Here is an 18,202-nt window from a genome sequence, read left to right on the forward strand (position 1 = left end):
GAGCTAGGTGTGTGAGGCTTTATTGGGGGCTGCTCTGTGGAATAGCCCCTTTGAAGTTTGAAGGAAGTCAGCTTGGGCAGGGGGAGAGTTTGAGCAGCAGGACAACCACAGCAAAGGCCTCAGCAATCCTACAGCCGGACCCCGGGCCAGAATGGTCCTTCAGAGCAATCCAGAATTGAGGCAGTTAGCTGGGTGCTGGGAGCAACCACTGCTTGGCAGCCAGAACTGAGGGAGCTTCTGAGGGATGCAGTGTGGGATTCATGGCAGAGGGAGACCAGCATTTACCTATGAGGGCAGCAACATTTACTGAGTAAATGGCCTACCTTGTGTAGGCCAGGCAGTCAAACACCAAAGTGACCAAGGCTCAGTCCCTCCCCTCTAGGCACATGCAGTCTAGGGGAGCAGGCTCAGACATAACTCATTGCTTGGTAAATTGCTAACTTCTGTCTTCAGGCTGCACAGAGAGCATGATGAGTGTCCAAGGCAAGGGGCAGTTCTACCCAACAGAATAAGAGAAAACCTTCCAAGGATGGGACATCCGATTCAGGTCTGGGCTGGTGTGTAGGAATTTTCTAGGCTAAGAGGGAGAGAGGTGTGTCCCAGGTAGAGGGAACTGCACATGCTCCAAACCAGAGCAAGCACTGGTTATCACCAGGCTAGGCAGCTGGTTCCTCGGGGTCCTTCCCCTTTGCCTCTGTCCAGCTTCCCCGTGGAATCAGCAGCATAGATGAGAAGGTGTCTAAGATGAGCCGAGCGCTGGCCGAGATCAAGAAGCGGTTTCAGAAGACAGTGACTCAGTTTATGAATTCTGTCTTGCTGGCATCAGGTAAATTGGGGGGTGGGTAAAAGCCTGTTCAATGGCTTCCCAAATCCCAGGTCGCTGAAAGGCATCTCAAAGGACAGCTCTTTACCACCCATTACTTCTTTACTCTGAACCTCCACGGAAGTAGGCAGGGCGGGGATATTTCCCCATTTTATTTTTTATTTTTTTTTAGAGACAGAGTCTCACTTTGTTGCCCTTGGTAGAGTGCTGTGGTGTCATAGCTCACAGCAACCTTCAGCTCTTGGGCTTAGGCAATTCTCTTGCCTCAGCCTCCCGAGTAGCTGGGACTACAGGCGCCTGCCGCAATGCTTAGCTATTTTTTTGTTGCAGTTTGGCTGGGGCCAGGTTTGAACCCGCAACCCTCGGTATATGGGGCTGGCGCCCTACTCACTGAGCCACAGGTGCCATCCGATATTTCCTCATTGCAGATGGGATCATTTGGTTCAGGTCCTGAAGGGACTTGCCTGAGGCCACACCACTAAGCACAGTGAACTAGGTCCATTTTGGCTTAGTTTGGTGAGTGGATGAGAGGACATGAGGTCCCTGTATTCTAAGACAAGAATATTAATAAATTAAATACAACAAAGAAAGTAGGTGGAAGGGACTCAAATCTGAGGATGCATCCTGAGAATGTTGGTGCTATGAAGGACACGAAACTGAATGAAATATGGGGCTCCCTGACAAAACGGAGATTGCAGAATGAGTAGAAGTGGTATTTGTCCATTCTTACATTCAGCCAGCAGTCACTGCACTAACTGCACTAGGGCCGGAGCACTCTGCTGGGCATCGGAGGAGAGGTGGCCAGGGAGGCGTCAGGAGAACCAGTGAGAGTAAAGGGTATAAATGGGGATGAGCTGAAGCGGGTTCTGATGCTTCTAGCCTGGGAGCAGGGGCTGAGAAGCCCTGGCTGTGAAGGGAAGATAATTGGGTGTCTTCTGGAAACAGGTCTATTAACCATTGAATATCCCATCGGAAAGGAAGAGGCAGAATCTGGCCGGTTGAAGGTGAAATCTGGAGCTCCTCCTGAGCGGATCTCCAAGATGACTTCAGGAGACAGTCCTTTACGATCTCAGTCAGCCCGACAGGAGTCCTCACTTACAGAGATGTTTAAAGAGGAGACTGAGTCTGCTCCTGTGAGCCCCGTACGGAAGAAGGCCATCAGAATCCTCACCAAGCCCAGGGTTGTGATCAGGTAGGCCTGCTCCTTCGTGTTTTCTGCAGGGTGAGGCTCTAGGATGGGCAGTGGACATGTGGCAGCAAATCAACAGATAGGGCACCCTGTCTTCTGGAGCTGAAATTCTAAGGGTAGGGAAATATAAGAGATAAGCACATGAACAAATGAAATAATTTTAGGTAGCAACAAGCCGAGGAAGAAAAGAATCAGAGCAGTTGATCAGGGCAGGGGTTAGTGGTGGGCCAAATCTAGCCTTCCTATCTATTTTTAATGGGCAACCTAAGAATGGTTTTTATATTTTTGAGTGCTTGAGGGAGAATCAAAAGAAGAATATTTTATGACATGTGAAATGATATACAATTCAAATATCAATATCTACAAATAAATAAGGTTTTGTTGGCACACAGCCACACCTATTGATTCTCATACCGTCCACAGCTACTTCCCACTGCATTGGAATGTTGAACAGTATGTCAGAGGGCAGCTGGCCTGCAGAGCCTGCTGTTCTATCTGGGTGTCTGTAAAAACTGTTGCCTGACCTCTAGGACAGACAGTGGCTGGGAGGTAGGATGGGATAGGCTGTTCCAAGGACATGTGAAGGAAGAGAGACAGGCGGCCAAAGGAGATGTGGAGAAGGAACATTAAGCAGACAGCATAGCAAGTCCAAAGGCAAGGAGGCAAGAGCAAGTTTGGTACGTGTGAGGGACAGGAAGGAGGCCAGTGAGGCCAGAGTCTCATGAGGAAGGAATAGTGATATGAACTGAGGACTGAGGCAGGCAGGATGCAAACTGCCCTGACAATGTGATACGAAAGCCGTTCTGTAACTTTAAGAAAGTGATATCATCTAATAGATTATTTTTGTCTTTGAAAAAGTATAAGGAGTTCTTTATTTTGCATTTCAACTTTAAAAAATATAAAATGCATGCAGAAAAATGAGCAAATCCTAAGTGTATAGCTCAAAGAATATCACAAAATGGACATAGCCTGTAACTACCACGTCAAGAAATAGAACGTTACCAGCTCCTTAGGAGCCCTCTCTTGTCCCATCCCGATCACTATTCCTACCTACCCTCCTCCCCAGATGGAAGGGTTCTAACACCATAGATTAGTTTTTATTGTTTTTTGAAGAACTTTATTAAAATGGATCTATTTGATATTTCTTCTTTGGCATCTGGCTTCTTGGGTTCCATATTTAGAGGGTGAGATTTATCCGTGTTGGCACATCATGTAACAATAGTTTGTTCTTTTTCATTGCTCTATAATACTCTATTATATGAACTTACCAGATGTGTATTCTAATATTGATTCATATTTTGGTTGTTTATAGTTTTGGTAATGAAAAACTGTGCTATTAGCTGTGTCCTTATTTCTGATTGGCATATGTCTGGATGTGAAATTGCTGTTGTTGAATATGTACACATTCAGCTTCTAGAACAGACTGTCCATTTTCTGCAAATGGTTATATCAACCAGGAAAGTTGATCACCCCCAGCAGTGTGTATGAGAGTTCCAGTCATTCACTGCCTCACGGATGCTTGATATTATCAATCATTTTAATTATAGCCATCCTATAATGATGAAATGTATTGTCTTAGTGATGAAATTTTTTTTTGCATTTCCCTTATGGCTACAGTACCTTCTCAGTTGTTCACAGAGCATTTTGAATACAATAATCCCTCTCATCCCTCTCATACTTTCCAAGACTCCCAGTGGTTGCCTGAATCTATAAATTGTACCAAACCATTTATCTACTGTTTCTTCTATATACATATATAATCTATGATAAAGCTTAATCATGAAGTTAGGCACAACAAGAGATTAACAGCAATAACTAACAATGCCTGTAGCACAGTGGTTATGGCGCCAGCCACATACACTGAGGCTGGAAGGTTCGAACCTTGCCCAGGCCTGCCAAACAACAATGACAACCTCAAAAAATAGCCAGGCATTGTGGTGGGTGCTTGTAGTCCCAGCTACTCGGGAGGCTGAGGCAAGAGAATCGCTTAAGCCCAGGAGTTTGAGGTTGCTGTGAGCCATGATGACACAGTACTCTACTGAGGGCAACAAAGTGAGACTGTCTCAAAAAAAAAATTATAGCACTATACTATAGTAAAAGTTATGTAAATGTGATCTCTCTCTTCAAATATCTTATTTTGTAATACTTAGCATTCTTCTTACAATGATATGAGATGAAGTGAGGTGAATGATGTAGGCAGTGTGACATAACATTAGGTTACAATCAGCCTTGTGATCGTAAGTCACAGAAGGAGCATCTGTTTCCTGTGATCCTTGATCACTGAGCCATGATGATGTCACTGGTTGGAAATCAGGAGCAGATGCTATCAATGATTGACAGGAGGGTGGTGGATACACTGGACAACGGGATGATTCATGTCCCTGATGGGATAGAGCAGGATTGTATAAGACTTCATTATGCTACTCAGAATGGCATGCAATTTAAAACGTATGAATTGTTTATTTCTGGAATTTTCCATTTAATAATTTTGGACCATGGATAACTGAAACCATGGAAAGCAAAACTGTGAATAACAAGAGACTACTGTGTTGGGTTTTTTTGTTTTTTTGTTTTTTGTTTTTTTGGTAAGTGTTTGCTCAGTTTTCTTGTCCATTTTTCTACTAAGTTTTTCTTTCCTTGGTTGATTTTTAGGAATTTGCTACACATTGTGGGTACTTTTGGTCAGTATTGCAAATTATTCTCTTACGTTTTCTCTGATAGTGGTGTCTACCAATGAACTGAAGTAACTAAATATAATGTTAAATTTTCAATCTTTTTGTTTATAATTAGACCTTTTTATATCCTGTGTAAGAACTTTCCCTACTCAAACAGTATAATATTTTCCAAAGTTGTTTTCTAGTAGCTTTTTATCTTACCTTTTGCATTTATATTTATCTTCCTCTTGAAAACGATTTTTGTATATAATGTGAAGTAGGAGGCAAGTTTAATTTTTTTTACATGTGTATCTAATTGATCCAGCACTAACTATTGAAGATTGTAATTTTTCCTCAGCAGTTTTGTGCAAACTTTGTCACAAATTGAGGGACTATTTCTGGACTCCCTATGACTCTCCCTAATTGTTCCACCTTTTACCAATATAAAAAAATCTTAATTACCTATAGTACTCGTTGATATACAACACAATAAGTGCTCAAACTTGGTTCTTCTAAATTGTTTTGCTGTTATTGGTCCTTTACATTGTTATGTACATTTAAAATCAGCCTGTCAATATGTAAAAAATGTCCTGGGATCCCATTTGGTTTGTTAATGTTTTGTCATGTTGAAGTATTTTAGTCCATGAACATGGTACATCCTTTTACTTATTTTAGTCCTCTAATCTTCATGATATTTTGTGTTTTTCAGTCTTATGTCTCTCATTAGATTGATTCTAGGGTATTTAATAGTTTTGGTGCTATTATAAATTATGTTTTTAATATAGTTTTTCTATTTGTTGCTAATATGTAGAAAGGCAATTGATTTTGTTTCAATTTAAATTTATTTTTAATTTATATATAATAAACTTTACTCTCTTTGGTGTAAAAGTCTGAGTTTTGCCAAATTCATAGAGTTCTGGAACCATCACCACTGCCAAGATGCAGAGCAATTTCATCACTACCACCACCCCACCCTCTGTGCCAAAAGAAAGAAATTCCCTATGCTACTCAAGCCTTTCTTTCACTCTAAATCTCTGACATCCACCAATTTGTTCTATGTAGCTATAGTTTTGCATTTTCCAAAATGTCATATAAATGGAATTATGCTGTATATAGCCTTTTGAATCTAGCTTCTTTAACATAGCATAATACACGCAAGAGTCATCCACATTGCTATACTGCCGAGTAGTATTCTGTCTCAGGACACCTGAACACTACCACTCATTGCTAGTCACATAGGCATTTTCTGCCTAGCAACTACCAAAATTCCAGAGTGCAAGAAGGAAAGCAGCTGTTCCACATCAATCATTGCACAGTCTAGGCATAAGTGGGGAATGGTTCAAGTGCCAAGTTCCAAGACGCTAGCCAAAGTCCAACCTTATAAGCAAGTTTTTCTAAAGATAATAGCCTTGGGCTGTTGTTATGGTTCCACAACTCCATGCATTTGTCATGAACTTTTTTCTGCAAACAACACATGGCATGATAGGCAAAATTTACCTATTTTTTGGTAATTGGATTATTTTCAGTTTGGGGTGCTTATAAATAAAACTGCTATAAATATTCATGAGCAGGTTTTTATGTGAGCATAAGTTTTCATTTTGTTTGGGTAAATACCTAAGAGCTAGATTGCTTGGTTATATAGAAAGTGCATGTTTAACTTAAGAAATTGCCAAATTACTTTCCCAAGTAGCTAAACTATACCATTACACTTTCCCACCAACGATGTATGAGAGTTCCAGTTGCTCCCAGTCTTCCTTAATATTGTTAGTATTGTCAGAGTTTGGTTGTATTGTTTCTGTTTTAGTACTCTTTTGCCATTCTAACAGATAAGTAATGATACCCCATTATTATTTTAATTTGCATCTCCCTAATAATTAATAATGTTGACCATGTTTTCATGGGCTTATTTACCATTCATTTTTTTTTTCATTTAAGTGTCTATCCAAATCTTTTGTGCATTTTTAAATTTGGTTTTTTCTTATTATTAAATTTTGAGCATTCTTTATTCTGAATATAAGTCCTTTATCAGATTTGTGACTTGAAATATTTTTATTCTCTTAACAATGTATTTGCAGAGAAAAATTTATTTGGATGAAGTCTAATTTATACATTTTTTCTGGATTCTGATTTGGTCTCATGTCTAAAAACATATTATCTAACCCAGTGGTTCTCAACCAGAGGTACTTTTGCCCCACAGGGAACATTCAACAATGTCTGGAGATATTTTTGATTATCATGACAGGGAGGGAGCGGTACTACCATCTAATGAGTAGAGGCCAGATATGTGGCTAATCATCTTACAATGCACAAAACAGCTCTCTATAACAAATAATTACATAGTGCAAAGGTCAATTGTTCCAACATGGAGAAACCTTGGTCTAACCCAGGTCTCAAAATTTTTCTCTTATGTTTTCTTCTAAAAGGTTATTATAGTTTATGTTTTATATTTAGGTCTATGATCCACTTTGAGTTAATTTTTGCATAATATATAATGTATGGGTTGAAGTTCATTTCATAAATGGATTTACAATTGGTTCAGCAGCATTTTTTTTAAAAAAGATATCCTTTTCTCCATTAAATTATCTTTGTACCTTTGTAAAAAATAAGTGGGCCATAATAGTGTAGGCCTCTTTGTAGACTCTAGTTTGTTATTATCGTAAATGACATGGATTTCAAACATTGAACCAGCCTTGTCTTCCTGGAATAAAATCCACTTGATCATAATGTATTATTCTTTTTCTGTATTGCTGGAATTTAATTTGCTAATATTTTGTTGAGGATTTTTACATCTATGCTATATCACCCTCTATAAAAGGGTTATTGGTCTATAGTTTTCTTTTTTTTGTAATTTTTTTCTGGCTTATCAATGTAATGCTGACTTAATAAAATGAGTTAGGAGATATTTCCTCCTCTTGTATTTTCTATTAAATTGTTTGTTGTTGTTAGGTTGTGGGTTGTTTGTTTGTTTTGGTAAGATTCACCAGAAAAAACCATTTTAACTAGATTTTCCTTTGGAGGAAATCTTTTAAAAGCAAATTTACTTTATGGGCCACATGCATTGGTTCAGCCCTCTGAGAGGCCAAGATGGGTGGATTGCCTGAGCTCACTGGTTCAAGACCACTCAGAGCAAGAGCGAGACCCCGTATCTAAAAATAGCCAGGCATTGTGGCAGGTGCCTATAGTCCCAGCTACTTGGGAGATTGAGGCAAGAGAATCACTGGAGCCCAAGAGTTAGAGGTTGCTGTGAGCTATGATGCCGCAGAACTCTAACAAGAGCAACAAAGTGAGACTCTGTCTCAAAAAATAAATAAATAAAAGCAAATTTAGTTTAATAAATACTGGATGATTCTGGTGATCTGTTTTTTGTGTCTTTAAATTGGTCTATTTCATCTGGAGTTGTTTGTAGTTTTCCCACATTATCTTTTTAATGCTTATAGGCTCTTTAGTGATATTTCCACTTTTTTTTTTATATTGTCACTTTTATTCCTGACATTGATAATTTGTTTCTTCTCTTTTTTTTCTTAATTCTTGGTCATTCTGATACAGTGTTATCAATTTTATTGATCTTTTCAAAGAGTCAGCTTTTAGTTTCATAGATTTTTCTCTATTGTTTTTCCATTTTCTATCTCTCATTGATATATATATATTTTTTTTGAGACAGAGTCTCACTATGTCCCCCTCAGTAGTGTGCCATGGCATCACAGCTCACGGCAACCTCCAACTCTTAGACTTACACGATTCTCTTGCCTCAGCCTCCCAAGTAGCTGGGACTACAGGCGCCCACCACAACGCCTGGCTATTTTCTATTGCAGTTGTCATTGTTGTTTAGCTGGCCCAGGCCAGGTTCAAACCCATCAGCCTCAGTGTATGTGGCTAGTGCCATAACTACTATGCTATGGGTGCTGAGCCAGGATATTATAATTTTTATACTCCTTTTGCTTGTTTTGTATTTAATTTACTCTTTTCTAGATTATTAGTTTGAGGCCTGATTTTCTAATATATAAGCACTTAGTTCTGCAAATTTCCCTATAAGCACTGGTTTACTTGCATCCCACAGATTTTAATATGTCGGATTTTCATTTTTATTCAGTTTAAAATATTTCCTTATTTTTCTATGATTTCATCTCCAACTCATGAGTTATTTAGAAGTCTGGTGTTTAATTTCCAAATATTTGGGGACTTTCCAGATACCCTTCTGTCACTGATTTTTAGTTTACTTTTGGTAGAGTCTGAGAACTTGTTTAATATGATATTTGAAATTTGCTAAGGTTTGTTTAATGACTTCAGAATATGTTCTATCTTTGTGTATGCTACATGTGCACTTGAAAAGAATGTATATTCTGTCTCATTAAGTGGATATTTTGACAAACATCAATAACACCAAGTTGGTGGATACTGTTGTTAACGTCTTCTATGTCATTAACTGATTTTCTCTTGTTCTTTTGAAGAACACTCCTGAGAAAGGAATGTTAATGTCTTCTAGTATGATTGTGAATCTGTCTGTTTTCTTTCAAGTTCTATAATTTTGTTTGTGTGTTTTTTAAGGGGGTTTTGTTTGCTCGTTTGTTTTGTTTTTTGAGATAGAGTCTCTTTCTATTGTCCCAGGTAGAGTACAGTTGCATCACTGTAGCTCACTGTAACTTCAAATTCCTAGACTATAGCAGTCCTCCTGCCTCAGCTTCCTGAGTAGCTGGGACAACAGGCACATACCATGATACCTGGATAGTTTTTCTATTTTTAGTAGAGACATGGTCTTACTCGTGGTCAAGGTGACTTTGAACTCCTGACCTCAAGTGATCCTACCACCTCAGCCTCCTGTAGTGCTAGGATTATAGGAATAAGCCATTGCCCCCAGCCTCTGTCAGTTTTTTCATTCATACATCTTAGAACTATGGTGCTTGGTACAGCACATTACATATTATTATTTTGATTAATTAACTCTTTTATCATTATGTAATGTCTCTGTACTTAGTAAATTTTCTAGATCTGAGGTCTACTTTGTCGGATAATACTATACCAACTTCATTTACAGCTTAGTTTTAATTAATGTTGGCATTTTATAACTTGACCATCCTTTTATTTTTAATAGCTTGTATCATTATATTTAATGTTTTTTATAGCCAGCATATAGAATGGTTGTGTTTCTATTCAATGTGACACAAAGTCTTTATTATATATGTAGGCCATTTATATTTAATATAATTATTGATATGGTTGGGTTTGTCTACCATTTTATTATTTTCTGTTTGTATTTTCTGCTTTTTTATTTCCCCTTCCTCTTTCTTGCCCTCTTTTGGATTGTTTGAATACTTTTTAGTATTCTATTTTAATTTATCTGTTGGCCTTTTGACTAATCTTTTTGCTCTTTAATTTTTTTAATGTTTGCACTTGGATTTATATGGCACATGCCTTACCTTATAGTCTACTTAGGTTTGCTATTTACCACTTCAAGGGAAATGTAAAATTTTGTAACCATATAACTCTCTCTCCTCCCCTTACATTATATTTGGCATATGTTATTACATCTACATATTTTGAAACCCTTCAACAATGTTATAATCTTTGCTTTCAACAGTCATGTGTATTTTAAAGAATTTAAAAAAATATATAGTCTATTATATTTACTCAGATATCTATTATTTCTGCTGTTCTTCCTTAATTACTGAAGTTCTAAGTTTTTCTCTGGGATCATTCCCCTGCAACTTGAAGAATTCCTTTAAGCGTTTCTTAAAGAGCAGGCATGCTGGTGATAAAACCTCTTTATTTTCTTCAATCTGAATATATAATTTCTTTGCCTTAATTTCTGAAGGATATTTTCACTGGATATTATGAATTCTGGTTCTATAGGTATTTTTAGTTTTTTAGGTTTGGGGCAGGTTTCTTTCTCTCTTTTTCTTCTTTTTTTTTTTCATTTTTTTCTTCTCTTTCTTTCTTAAGGGGCTTCGATTCAAAATATTTTCTCTTTTAGTACCCTACAATGTTATTCTCCTGTCTTGTGATTTCCATGGTTTCTGATGAGAAAGCCACAGTTACTGGAATGATTATTCCTATATATGTACCATGTTGGTTTGCCTTAGCTGTTTTTTTTTTCTTTCTTTTTGGATGTTAGCAGCTTGATTTTGATGTTTCTGGATGTCGATTTCTTTTATTTTTATTCCATCTGGAGTTTGTGTGTCACTTGAATTTGTAAATCTGTTTTTCACTAAAATTTGGGAAGATTGGCTCAGTGTCAGTGGCACAGTGGTTACAGCATCAGCCACATGCACTGAGGTTGGAGGGTTCAAACTTGGCAGGGGCCAGCTAGACAACAATGACAACTGCAACCAAAAAATAGCCAGGTGTTGTGGTGGGTGCCTGTAGTCCAGCTACGTGGAGGCTGATACAAGAGAATTGTGTAAGCCCAAGAGTTGGAGGTGGCTGTGAGCTGTGACGCCATGGCATTCTACCAAGACCATCATAGTGAGACTCCGTCTCAAAAAAAAAAAAAAAAAAAATGGGGGAATGTTTTAGTTAGTATCTCTTCAAAAGACATTTTCTACACTGACGTGTATCATTATCCTCTCCTTTAGTAATGGCATGAATTTAGACCTTTGGATATAATGCAAGTCATTGAGGTTTTACTTAGCTTTTTTCAATTATTTTTCTTTCTGCTCTTCTCTGTTGGTCTACCTTTAAGTTCACTAACTCTTTCCTCTGTCTTCATCCTACTATTGAGCCCATCCACTAAATTTTTATATTTCATAGTAGTGATATCAGTTCTGAAACTTCCTATTGATTCTTCCTTACATTTGCTACTTCTCAGATGAGAGATTCTATCTATTCATTCATTTCATGGAAGATAGCTATAATAGCTACCTTGAAGCCTTTGATTATTCCAACATCTCAGTCGTTTTGGGTTTGGCATCTGTCTTTTCCTTTTGATAGATTTTCCTGACTTGGGATATGCCAAGTAACTTTGGTTTATATCCTGAATATTTTATATATTATGTTGTCCAACTTTAGATGCTTTTAAAATCCTCTAGAGAATGTTGATTTTTGTCCCTGGGTTTTTTGTTTGTTGTTTGTTTTTTAGCAATCAACTTGGCTAGGTTCAGACCTCAAGTTCTGTCTTGCCTTTTGTGCTTCAAATATCAGTTTTATTTTTAAAGCCTTTACAATGCTGTTTAGGTCTGTCCCTCATATGTGCTACTCCAGGCGATAGTCTAGAACTTGGGCAGAGATTTATGTGGTAGTTTAGTTCTCAAAGCTTTTCCTGTACTCTTTTAGGGGATGTTCCATGTTCTCAACTTGGGTTCTCAACTTATGTCAGTTTATACGTGGAATTGGGAGATGACCCTTCTCTGCTCTCTCATCTGCAGGGTTTCCAACACACTGTCCAGTTCCCAGGAGCAATTCTTTTTATTCTTCTGGGTGAAAGATATTTCTATTTTTTAATGGGGGATTTTTAGACAAAGTCTCACTCTGTCACCCTGAGTAGAGTGCTGTGGTATCAGCTTAGCTCACAGCAACCTCAAACTCTTAGGTTCAAGCGATCCTCTTGCCTCAGCCTCCTGAGTAGCTGGGACTACAGGTGCCTGCCACAATGCCCCACTAGTTTTTTCTAGTTTTAGTAGAGATAGTGTCTTACTCTTGCTCAGGCTGGTCTCAAACTCCTGAGTTGGAGCAATCCACCCGCCTTGGGCTCCCAGAGTGCTAGGATTATAGGCATGAGCCTCCTCACCTGGCGTGAAAGATATTTCTTTTGCCCCAGATTTCTCAGAGTTGTAGCCACTGGTACTCTCACACAGTTCCTGACTGGGCCTGCCCTTAGAGTGAAGTGGCAGGAGAAAAGAGACTTTTAAAAAATATTGGAGATTCCACCCACACTCTGTACACTAGGGACTCTTTTCCCCAATTCCTTTATCCAAAAGATGGGTTTTCTCTCAGAGTTTCTATGTGCTCTTGCCATTGCTGATACTGCCCACAGAGCAGAGCCAGGAGGGGAAAAAAGAGGAAGTAAAAAGAGAATTCTCTTCCCATTCCCAGAATCACAAGGTCCTCTTTTCCAAGTCCTTTGGCTAAAACAAAGGTTTTTCCTTGGAGTTTTTACTAACCATTTGCCCTGCACAGTTCTCCAAATTCAATTCACTCTCAGGTTCATGCTCGGAGATACCGCAAGAAAAATAACGTAAAACCAGGAAACTCACCACAGCCTACTGATCATTCCAGTTTTGAATTCTCACTCCCGCTTCCCACAGTCTACCTGCCAATGGTTACCTTTCAGGGTAATCAGGTAGTTTTAAAAACCATTGTGTCCCTAGTTTGTGGTTGTCATTTGTGTAAGAGACAAGCCGTAGTGCACTTACTCCATCTTGATCAGAACTGGACGCCAAAATTGATTTCTACATGCTGACTTTTTATCCAATGATTTTCATCAATTCACTAATTAATAGTTTGCCAGTAGATTCTTTTGGACTTTTTATATGTGCTGACTTGTTCTCTGAAAGACTATTCTTTTCTAAATATTGTTTCTTTCTGTTTCTTTTCTTGCCTAACTACCCTGGTTAGGTTCTCCAGTGCAATGTTGAATAGAGATGCTAATAACAGGTATTCTTGTCTCATTCCAATCTGGGAAGAAAAAAAATGTTAGTGTTTTACCATTATTGTGTAGAGGTTTTATCGAAACCCTTTGTTGGATTAAAGAAGTTTTCCTTCTGTTCTTAATTTGTTAGGAGTTTTACCATCAATAGAAAATACCCTTTATCAAATGTTTTTTCTGCATCTGTTGAGGAGAGTGTGTGGTTTCCCTTTTTATTCTAATATTGTGGTGAATTATATCAATATTATATATAGATATACATATTAATAGTGACATATTTCAAATGCTCCATCAATCTTACATCCCTGACATAAACCCAGTTTTGTTGTGATGTGTTTCCTTTTGTATATTTCTAGATTTGGTTTGCTAATATTTTATCTGGGAGCTCAGTATGTTTACGAGACAAGCTGGTCAATAATTTTTACTTTCTTGTCATGTTATGATCAGGCTGGCTTCTTACGCTGGGAAATGTTTCTTCTTTATTATCTGGGAGAGTTGCTATACATTTGGATTATTTCTTACTTAAATATTTGATAGTATTCACCAGTAAAGTCATGTCTTTTTGGAATTTTCTTTCAGTGGAAGTTTTTAATTAACTTTTTTATTTTTAATAAACATAGGGCTATTCAGCTTTATTTTGGTGTTATTTTGATAAGCTGGATTTTTCTGGGAACTTATTCATTTCTTCTAAATGTTAAAATATCTTGAAATAAAGTTTTCCAAAATATCTTTTTGTGATATTTTGAAAGACTATTGGTTCTGTAGTGATACCTATGTATAAAATACTGATGTTAATTTTTTGTGCCCTCTTTCTTTTTTCCTTGATCAGTCTCTCCAGGATGTATTGATATACTAGTGTTTTCAAAGCACCAAATTTTATTTGTGTCGATCTTCTCATACATTTGCATTAATTTCTATGCTTATCTCCTTCTGTATACTTTCTTTGGGTTTAATTTGATATTCTTTTTCTGACTTCTTGAGATGGATGCTAAAATAAAGGGAACTATTTTTACCCTTTTTTGAATACATACATAAAATGTGGTATATTTCCCTCAAAGTCCAGCTATAGATGTATCCCATGGGTTTGATATGCCATATTGCAATTATTGTTACATTCAAAACATTTTATAATTTCCATTATTTCCTTCTTTCTTGTCCCATTGAATATTTAGAGAGTGTGACTTAATTATAACTATTGGGAGATTTCTAGCTATCAGTTCTTTCTTTTTAATGTTTGTGTTATGGTCAAAGAACAAACTGCATGATTTAAATCCTCTGAAATTTCTTTAAACTTGCTGTATGGCCCAGCATATGGTTGGTTATGGTGAATGTTTTATGTGGAATAGAAATGAATGCATAGTCTGCAGTTGTTTTGTACAGTGTTTTATAAATGTCAGGTCATGTTTTATCATTCATTTTGCTCAAATCCTATTATATATATACTTACAAATATTTTCCTTCTTGTACCATTTATTGATAAAAATGTGTTAGTGTCTCCTACGATGATTTTGGAATTATCTGTATCTTCTTTTATGTCTGTCAATTTTTGCTGTACATATTTTCAGGGAATGGTACTAGGCAGTACAAACTTAGAATTGTGAACATTATGAATTTTCCCTTTTGTCAAGGAAGAACTCCCTCTGTCTTTAGAAATACTTCTTGTCTTAGGCCAGATGTGTTGGCTCAAGCCTATAATCCTAGTACTCTGGGAGGCCAAGGCAGGTGAAATGCTTGAGCTCCAGGATTTTGAGACCAGCAAGAGCGAGACCCCAACTCTAATAAAAATAGAAAAACTAGCCCGGGTTGTGGCAGACACCTGTCCCAGTACTCAGGAGGCTGAAGCAAGGGGATCGCTTGAGCACAAGAGTTTGAGGTTCCTGTGAGCTATGACATAATAGCATTCTACCAAGGACAACAGAGTGAGACTGTCTCAAAAAACAACAACAACAAAACTTCTTGTCTTACATCTTACTTTCTTTAATATCAATATATCTACTTTAGCTTTACTTTTCTTTTGTATTTTGGCATGATATGTCTTTTTATTTCTTTTCTATATTTTTACTTTCAGCCTTTCTGTCCCTTATTTTAAGGTCTATTTCTTGTAAGAATGGTTTATTTTTTTCAAAGTCCAATATTTAATCTTTGCTATCTTTTAATATTTGTCTTTTAATTAGAGTGCTTAATTTCTTTACAACTAATATGATTACTAAAATATTTGAGTTTAAATTTGCCACCTTACTATTTACTTCCTATTTGACTCATTTGTGCTGTATTCTTTGCTCTCTCCTTTCTTGCCCGATTTTGGATTAATCAAAATCATCTGATTTTTTTACTCTAAGATTCTTCTATTGTTGAATATTTATACATTACTGGTTTTACTCCAGAGACTGTAATGAGGACTCTGGATTAATTGTTAAAGACTATTATAATTTGGCAGTTCTACCACTTCCCAGACGATACAATGATTTTTTTTTTGAGACAGAGTCTCACTTTGTTGCCCTCAGTAGAGTGCTGTGGCATCACAGCTCACAGCAACCTCCAACTCTTGGGCGTAAGTGATTCTCTTGCCTCAGCCTCCCGAGTAGCTGGGACTACAGGCACCTGCCACACTGCTTGGCTATTTTTAGAGACAAGGTGTTGCTCTGACCCAGGCTGGTCTTGGACTCATGAGCTCAGGCAATCCACCCACCTCAGCCTTCCAGAGTATAAGCATTACAGGCATGAGCCACCGTGCCTAGCCACAATGCAATGATCTTACAATACTTAATCTGTCTCTCCATTTTTTTGTGCTATGGTTGTCATGTGTTTTACTACTTTTTTTTAAATTGTTTTTTATTAAATCATAACATTGTATATTGATGCATTTATGGGGTTCAGGGTACTGCTTCAATATACAAAGTGAAATGCTTACATTGAACTAAGTAACACATCCATCACAATTACACTCATTTCTTAATAGTTTTGAAATGTACCATTGCATCATGCACATTAGGTGAGGTTCCCCCAAATTCCTTCCCTCCACCCAAATACCCCCTCCCCTCCCTTCTCTCTCCTCTTCCCTTCTACTTTCTGGACTACAGTTATGTTTTGCCATTCGTATGAGTATGTAGGTGGTTATATATTGATTTCATAGTAGTATTGAGTACATTGGATACTTTTTTCCCCATGCTTGAGATACTTTACTAAGAAGAATATGTTCGAGCTCCATCCAGGTAAACATAAAAGATGTGAGGTCTCCTTCTTTTTTATGGCTGCATAGTATTCCATGGTGTACATATACCACAATTTGTTAATTGATTTATGAGTCAATGGGCACTTGGGCTGTTTCCATGTCTTGGCTATTATGAATTGGGCTGCAATAAACATTCTGGTGCAGATGTCTTTATCGTAAAATAATTTTTGATCATCTGGGTATATACCTAGTAGAGGAATTTCAGGATCGAACAGTAGGCCTACTTTTAGTTCCTTGAGTGTTCTCCAAACTTCTTTCCAAAAAGGCCATTGGTAGGTAGCTTGCATTCCTACCAGCAGTGCAGAAGCGTTCCCTTCTCTCCACATCATGTGTTTTACCTCTATACATATATTATGAGTTACCCCATAAGATATTGTTAGGAACATTTTTATAAAGTTTACATTTATATTTGCCCACATATTTACTCTGTTCGATGTTCTTTATTTTTAATAATACTATTTAGAATTTCTGTTTCCTTCTGTATCCATGTTGGTAAGTTGTTGGCTTTTTCTAGGGATTTGTCCTTTTTGTCTAAATATGATAAAATATATCCTTTTCATCTTAAATATGTCAAAATTGAGTTTTCAGAATATCTTCTTGTGGTATTTTAAATCTGTATTGATACGTCTTTTCACATAACTGGGATTTAGGTATTTGTGCCCCTTTTGCCTGAATTTATCTTCATTTCACTTAATTTTGAATATTTCCTATGATTTGCAAGTATTTTCTTCTAGCACTTTCCAGATCTTTCTGTTGTTCTCTGGCTTCTACCATTTCTATTAAGAAGTCAACTCACAGTCATGATGTTGCTCCTTTGAAGGAATGCAGCTTCTTTTTTCTGGCTGTTGTCTCAGCCACCTTTAGTAGCTTTTCTTTTTGTTGGAGTCTTTCCTATGATATACCTAGATGTGATCTTTATTGTGTTATCCTGATTATAGCTCTTCTTCATATGAAGCTTTCATTTTTGTAAAAAATTCCCAGCCATCATGTCATTAAATATTTTTTATCCTCCTTCTCCTCCTCTTTTCTCTTTTTCTCCCCTCGTCTCCCTCCTTTCTTTCTCCCTTCTTTAACTTGCTCCCTCTTTCCTGATCTTCCTCTTTCTTCCTCTGCTGTCCATCTGAGACTCTCAAGTACATTCACATGGCACTTTTCATGGAATTTCAAGGACAGGATACTACAGAGATATTGCAGGTTTTGTTTCAGACAACTACAATGAAGTGAACATGGCAATAACAGAGTTCACATAAATTTTCTTATTGCCCATTGCATATAAAAGTTGTTTATATTAGACTGTAGTCTATTAAATGTGCAATGGTAGTAATGCCTAAAAACATAATGTAAATACCATAATGTAAAAATACTTTATTGCTAAAAATGCCAATGCTCATGGGAGCCTTCAGCAAGTTATAATCTTTATGCTGGTGGAGGATCTTGTCTCAATATTGATAGCTGCTGACTGCTCAGGATGGTGATTGCTGAATATTGGGATGGCTGTGGCAATATCTTAAAATAAGACAGCAATGGCTTGGTGCCTGTAGATCAGTGGCTAAGGTGCCAGCCACAGACACCGGAGCTGGTGAGTTTGAACCCAGCCTGGCCCCTCCAAACAACAATGACAACTACAACCAAAAAAAAAAAAAAATAGCTAGGCGTTGTGGCAGGCACCTGTAGTCCCAGCTACTTGGGAGACTGAGGCAAGAGAATCGCTTAAGCCCAAGAGTTT

General features: G+C 37.5%; 1 protein-coding gene across 1 annotated transcript in view; it reads left to right on the plus strand.

The window, feature by feature from the left end:
- Positions 1 to 18,202, plus strand: part of CUNH3orf20 (chromosome unknown C3orf20 homolog) — an 86,719-nt gene that overhangs the window by 46,880 nt on the left and 21,637 nt on the right. Inside the window, exons 9-10 of the mRNA XM_003796268.2 lie at positions 703 to 826; positions 1,769 to 2,015. Coding sequence (XP_003796316.2) covers positions 703 to 826; positions 1,769 to 2,015 — 371 coding nt within the window. The remainder of the gene's footprint in view (positions 1 to 702; positions 827 to 1,768; positions 2,016 to 18,202) is intronic.

Source organism: Otolemur garnettii, unplaced genomic scaffold (assembly GCF_000181295.1).
Source record: "Otolemur garnettii isolate 467f Iridium unplaced genomic scaffold, OtoGar3 scaffold00101, whole genome shotgun sequence".
In the NCBI taxonomy this organism is placed as follows: domain Eukaryota; kingdom Metazoa; phylum Chordata; class Mammalia; order Primates; family Galagidae; genus Otolemur; species Otolemur garnettii.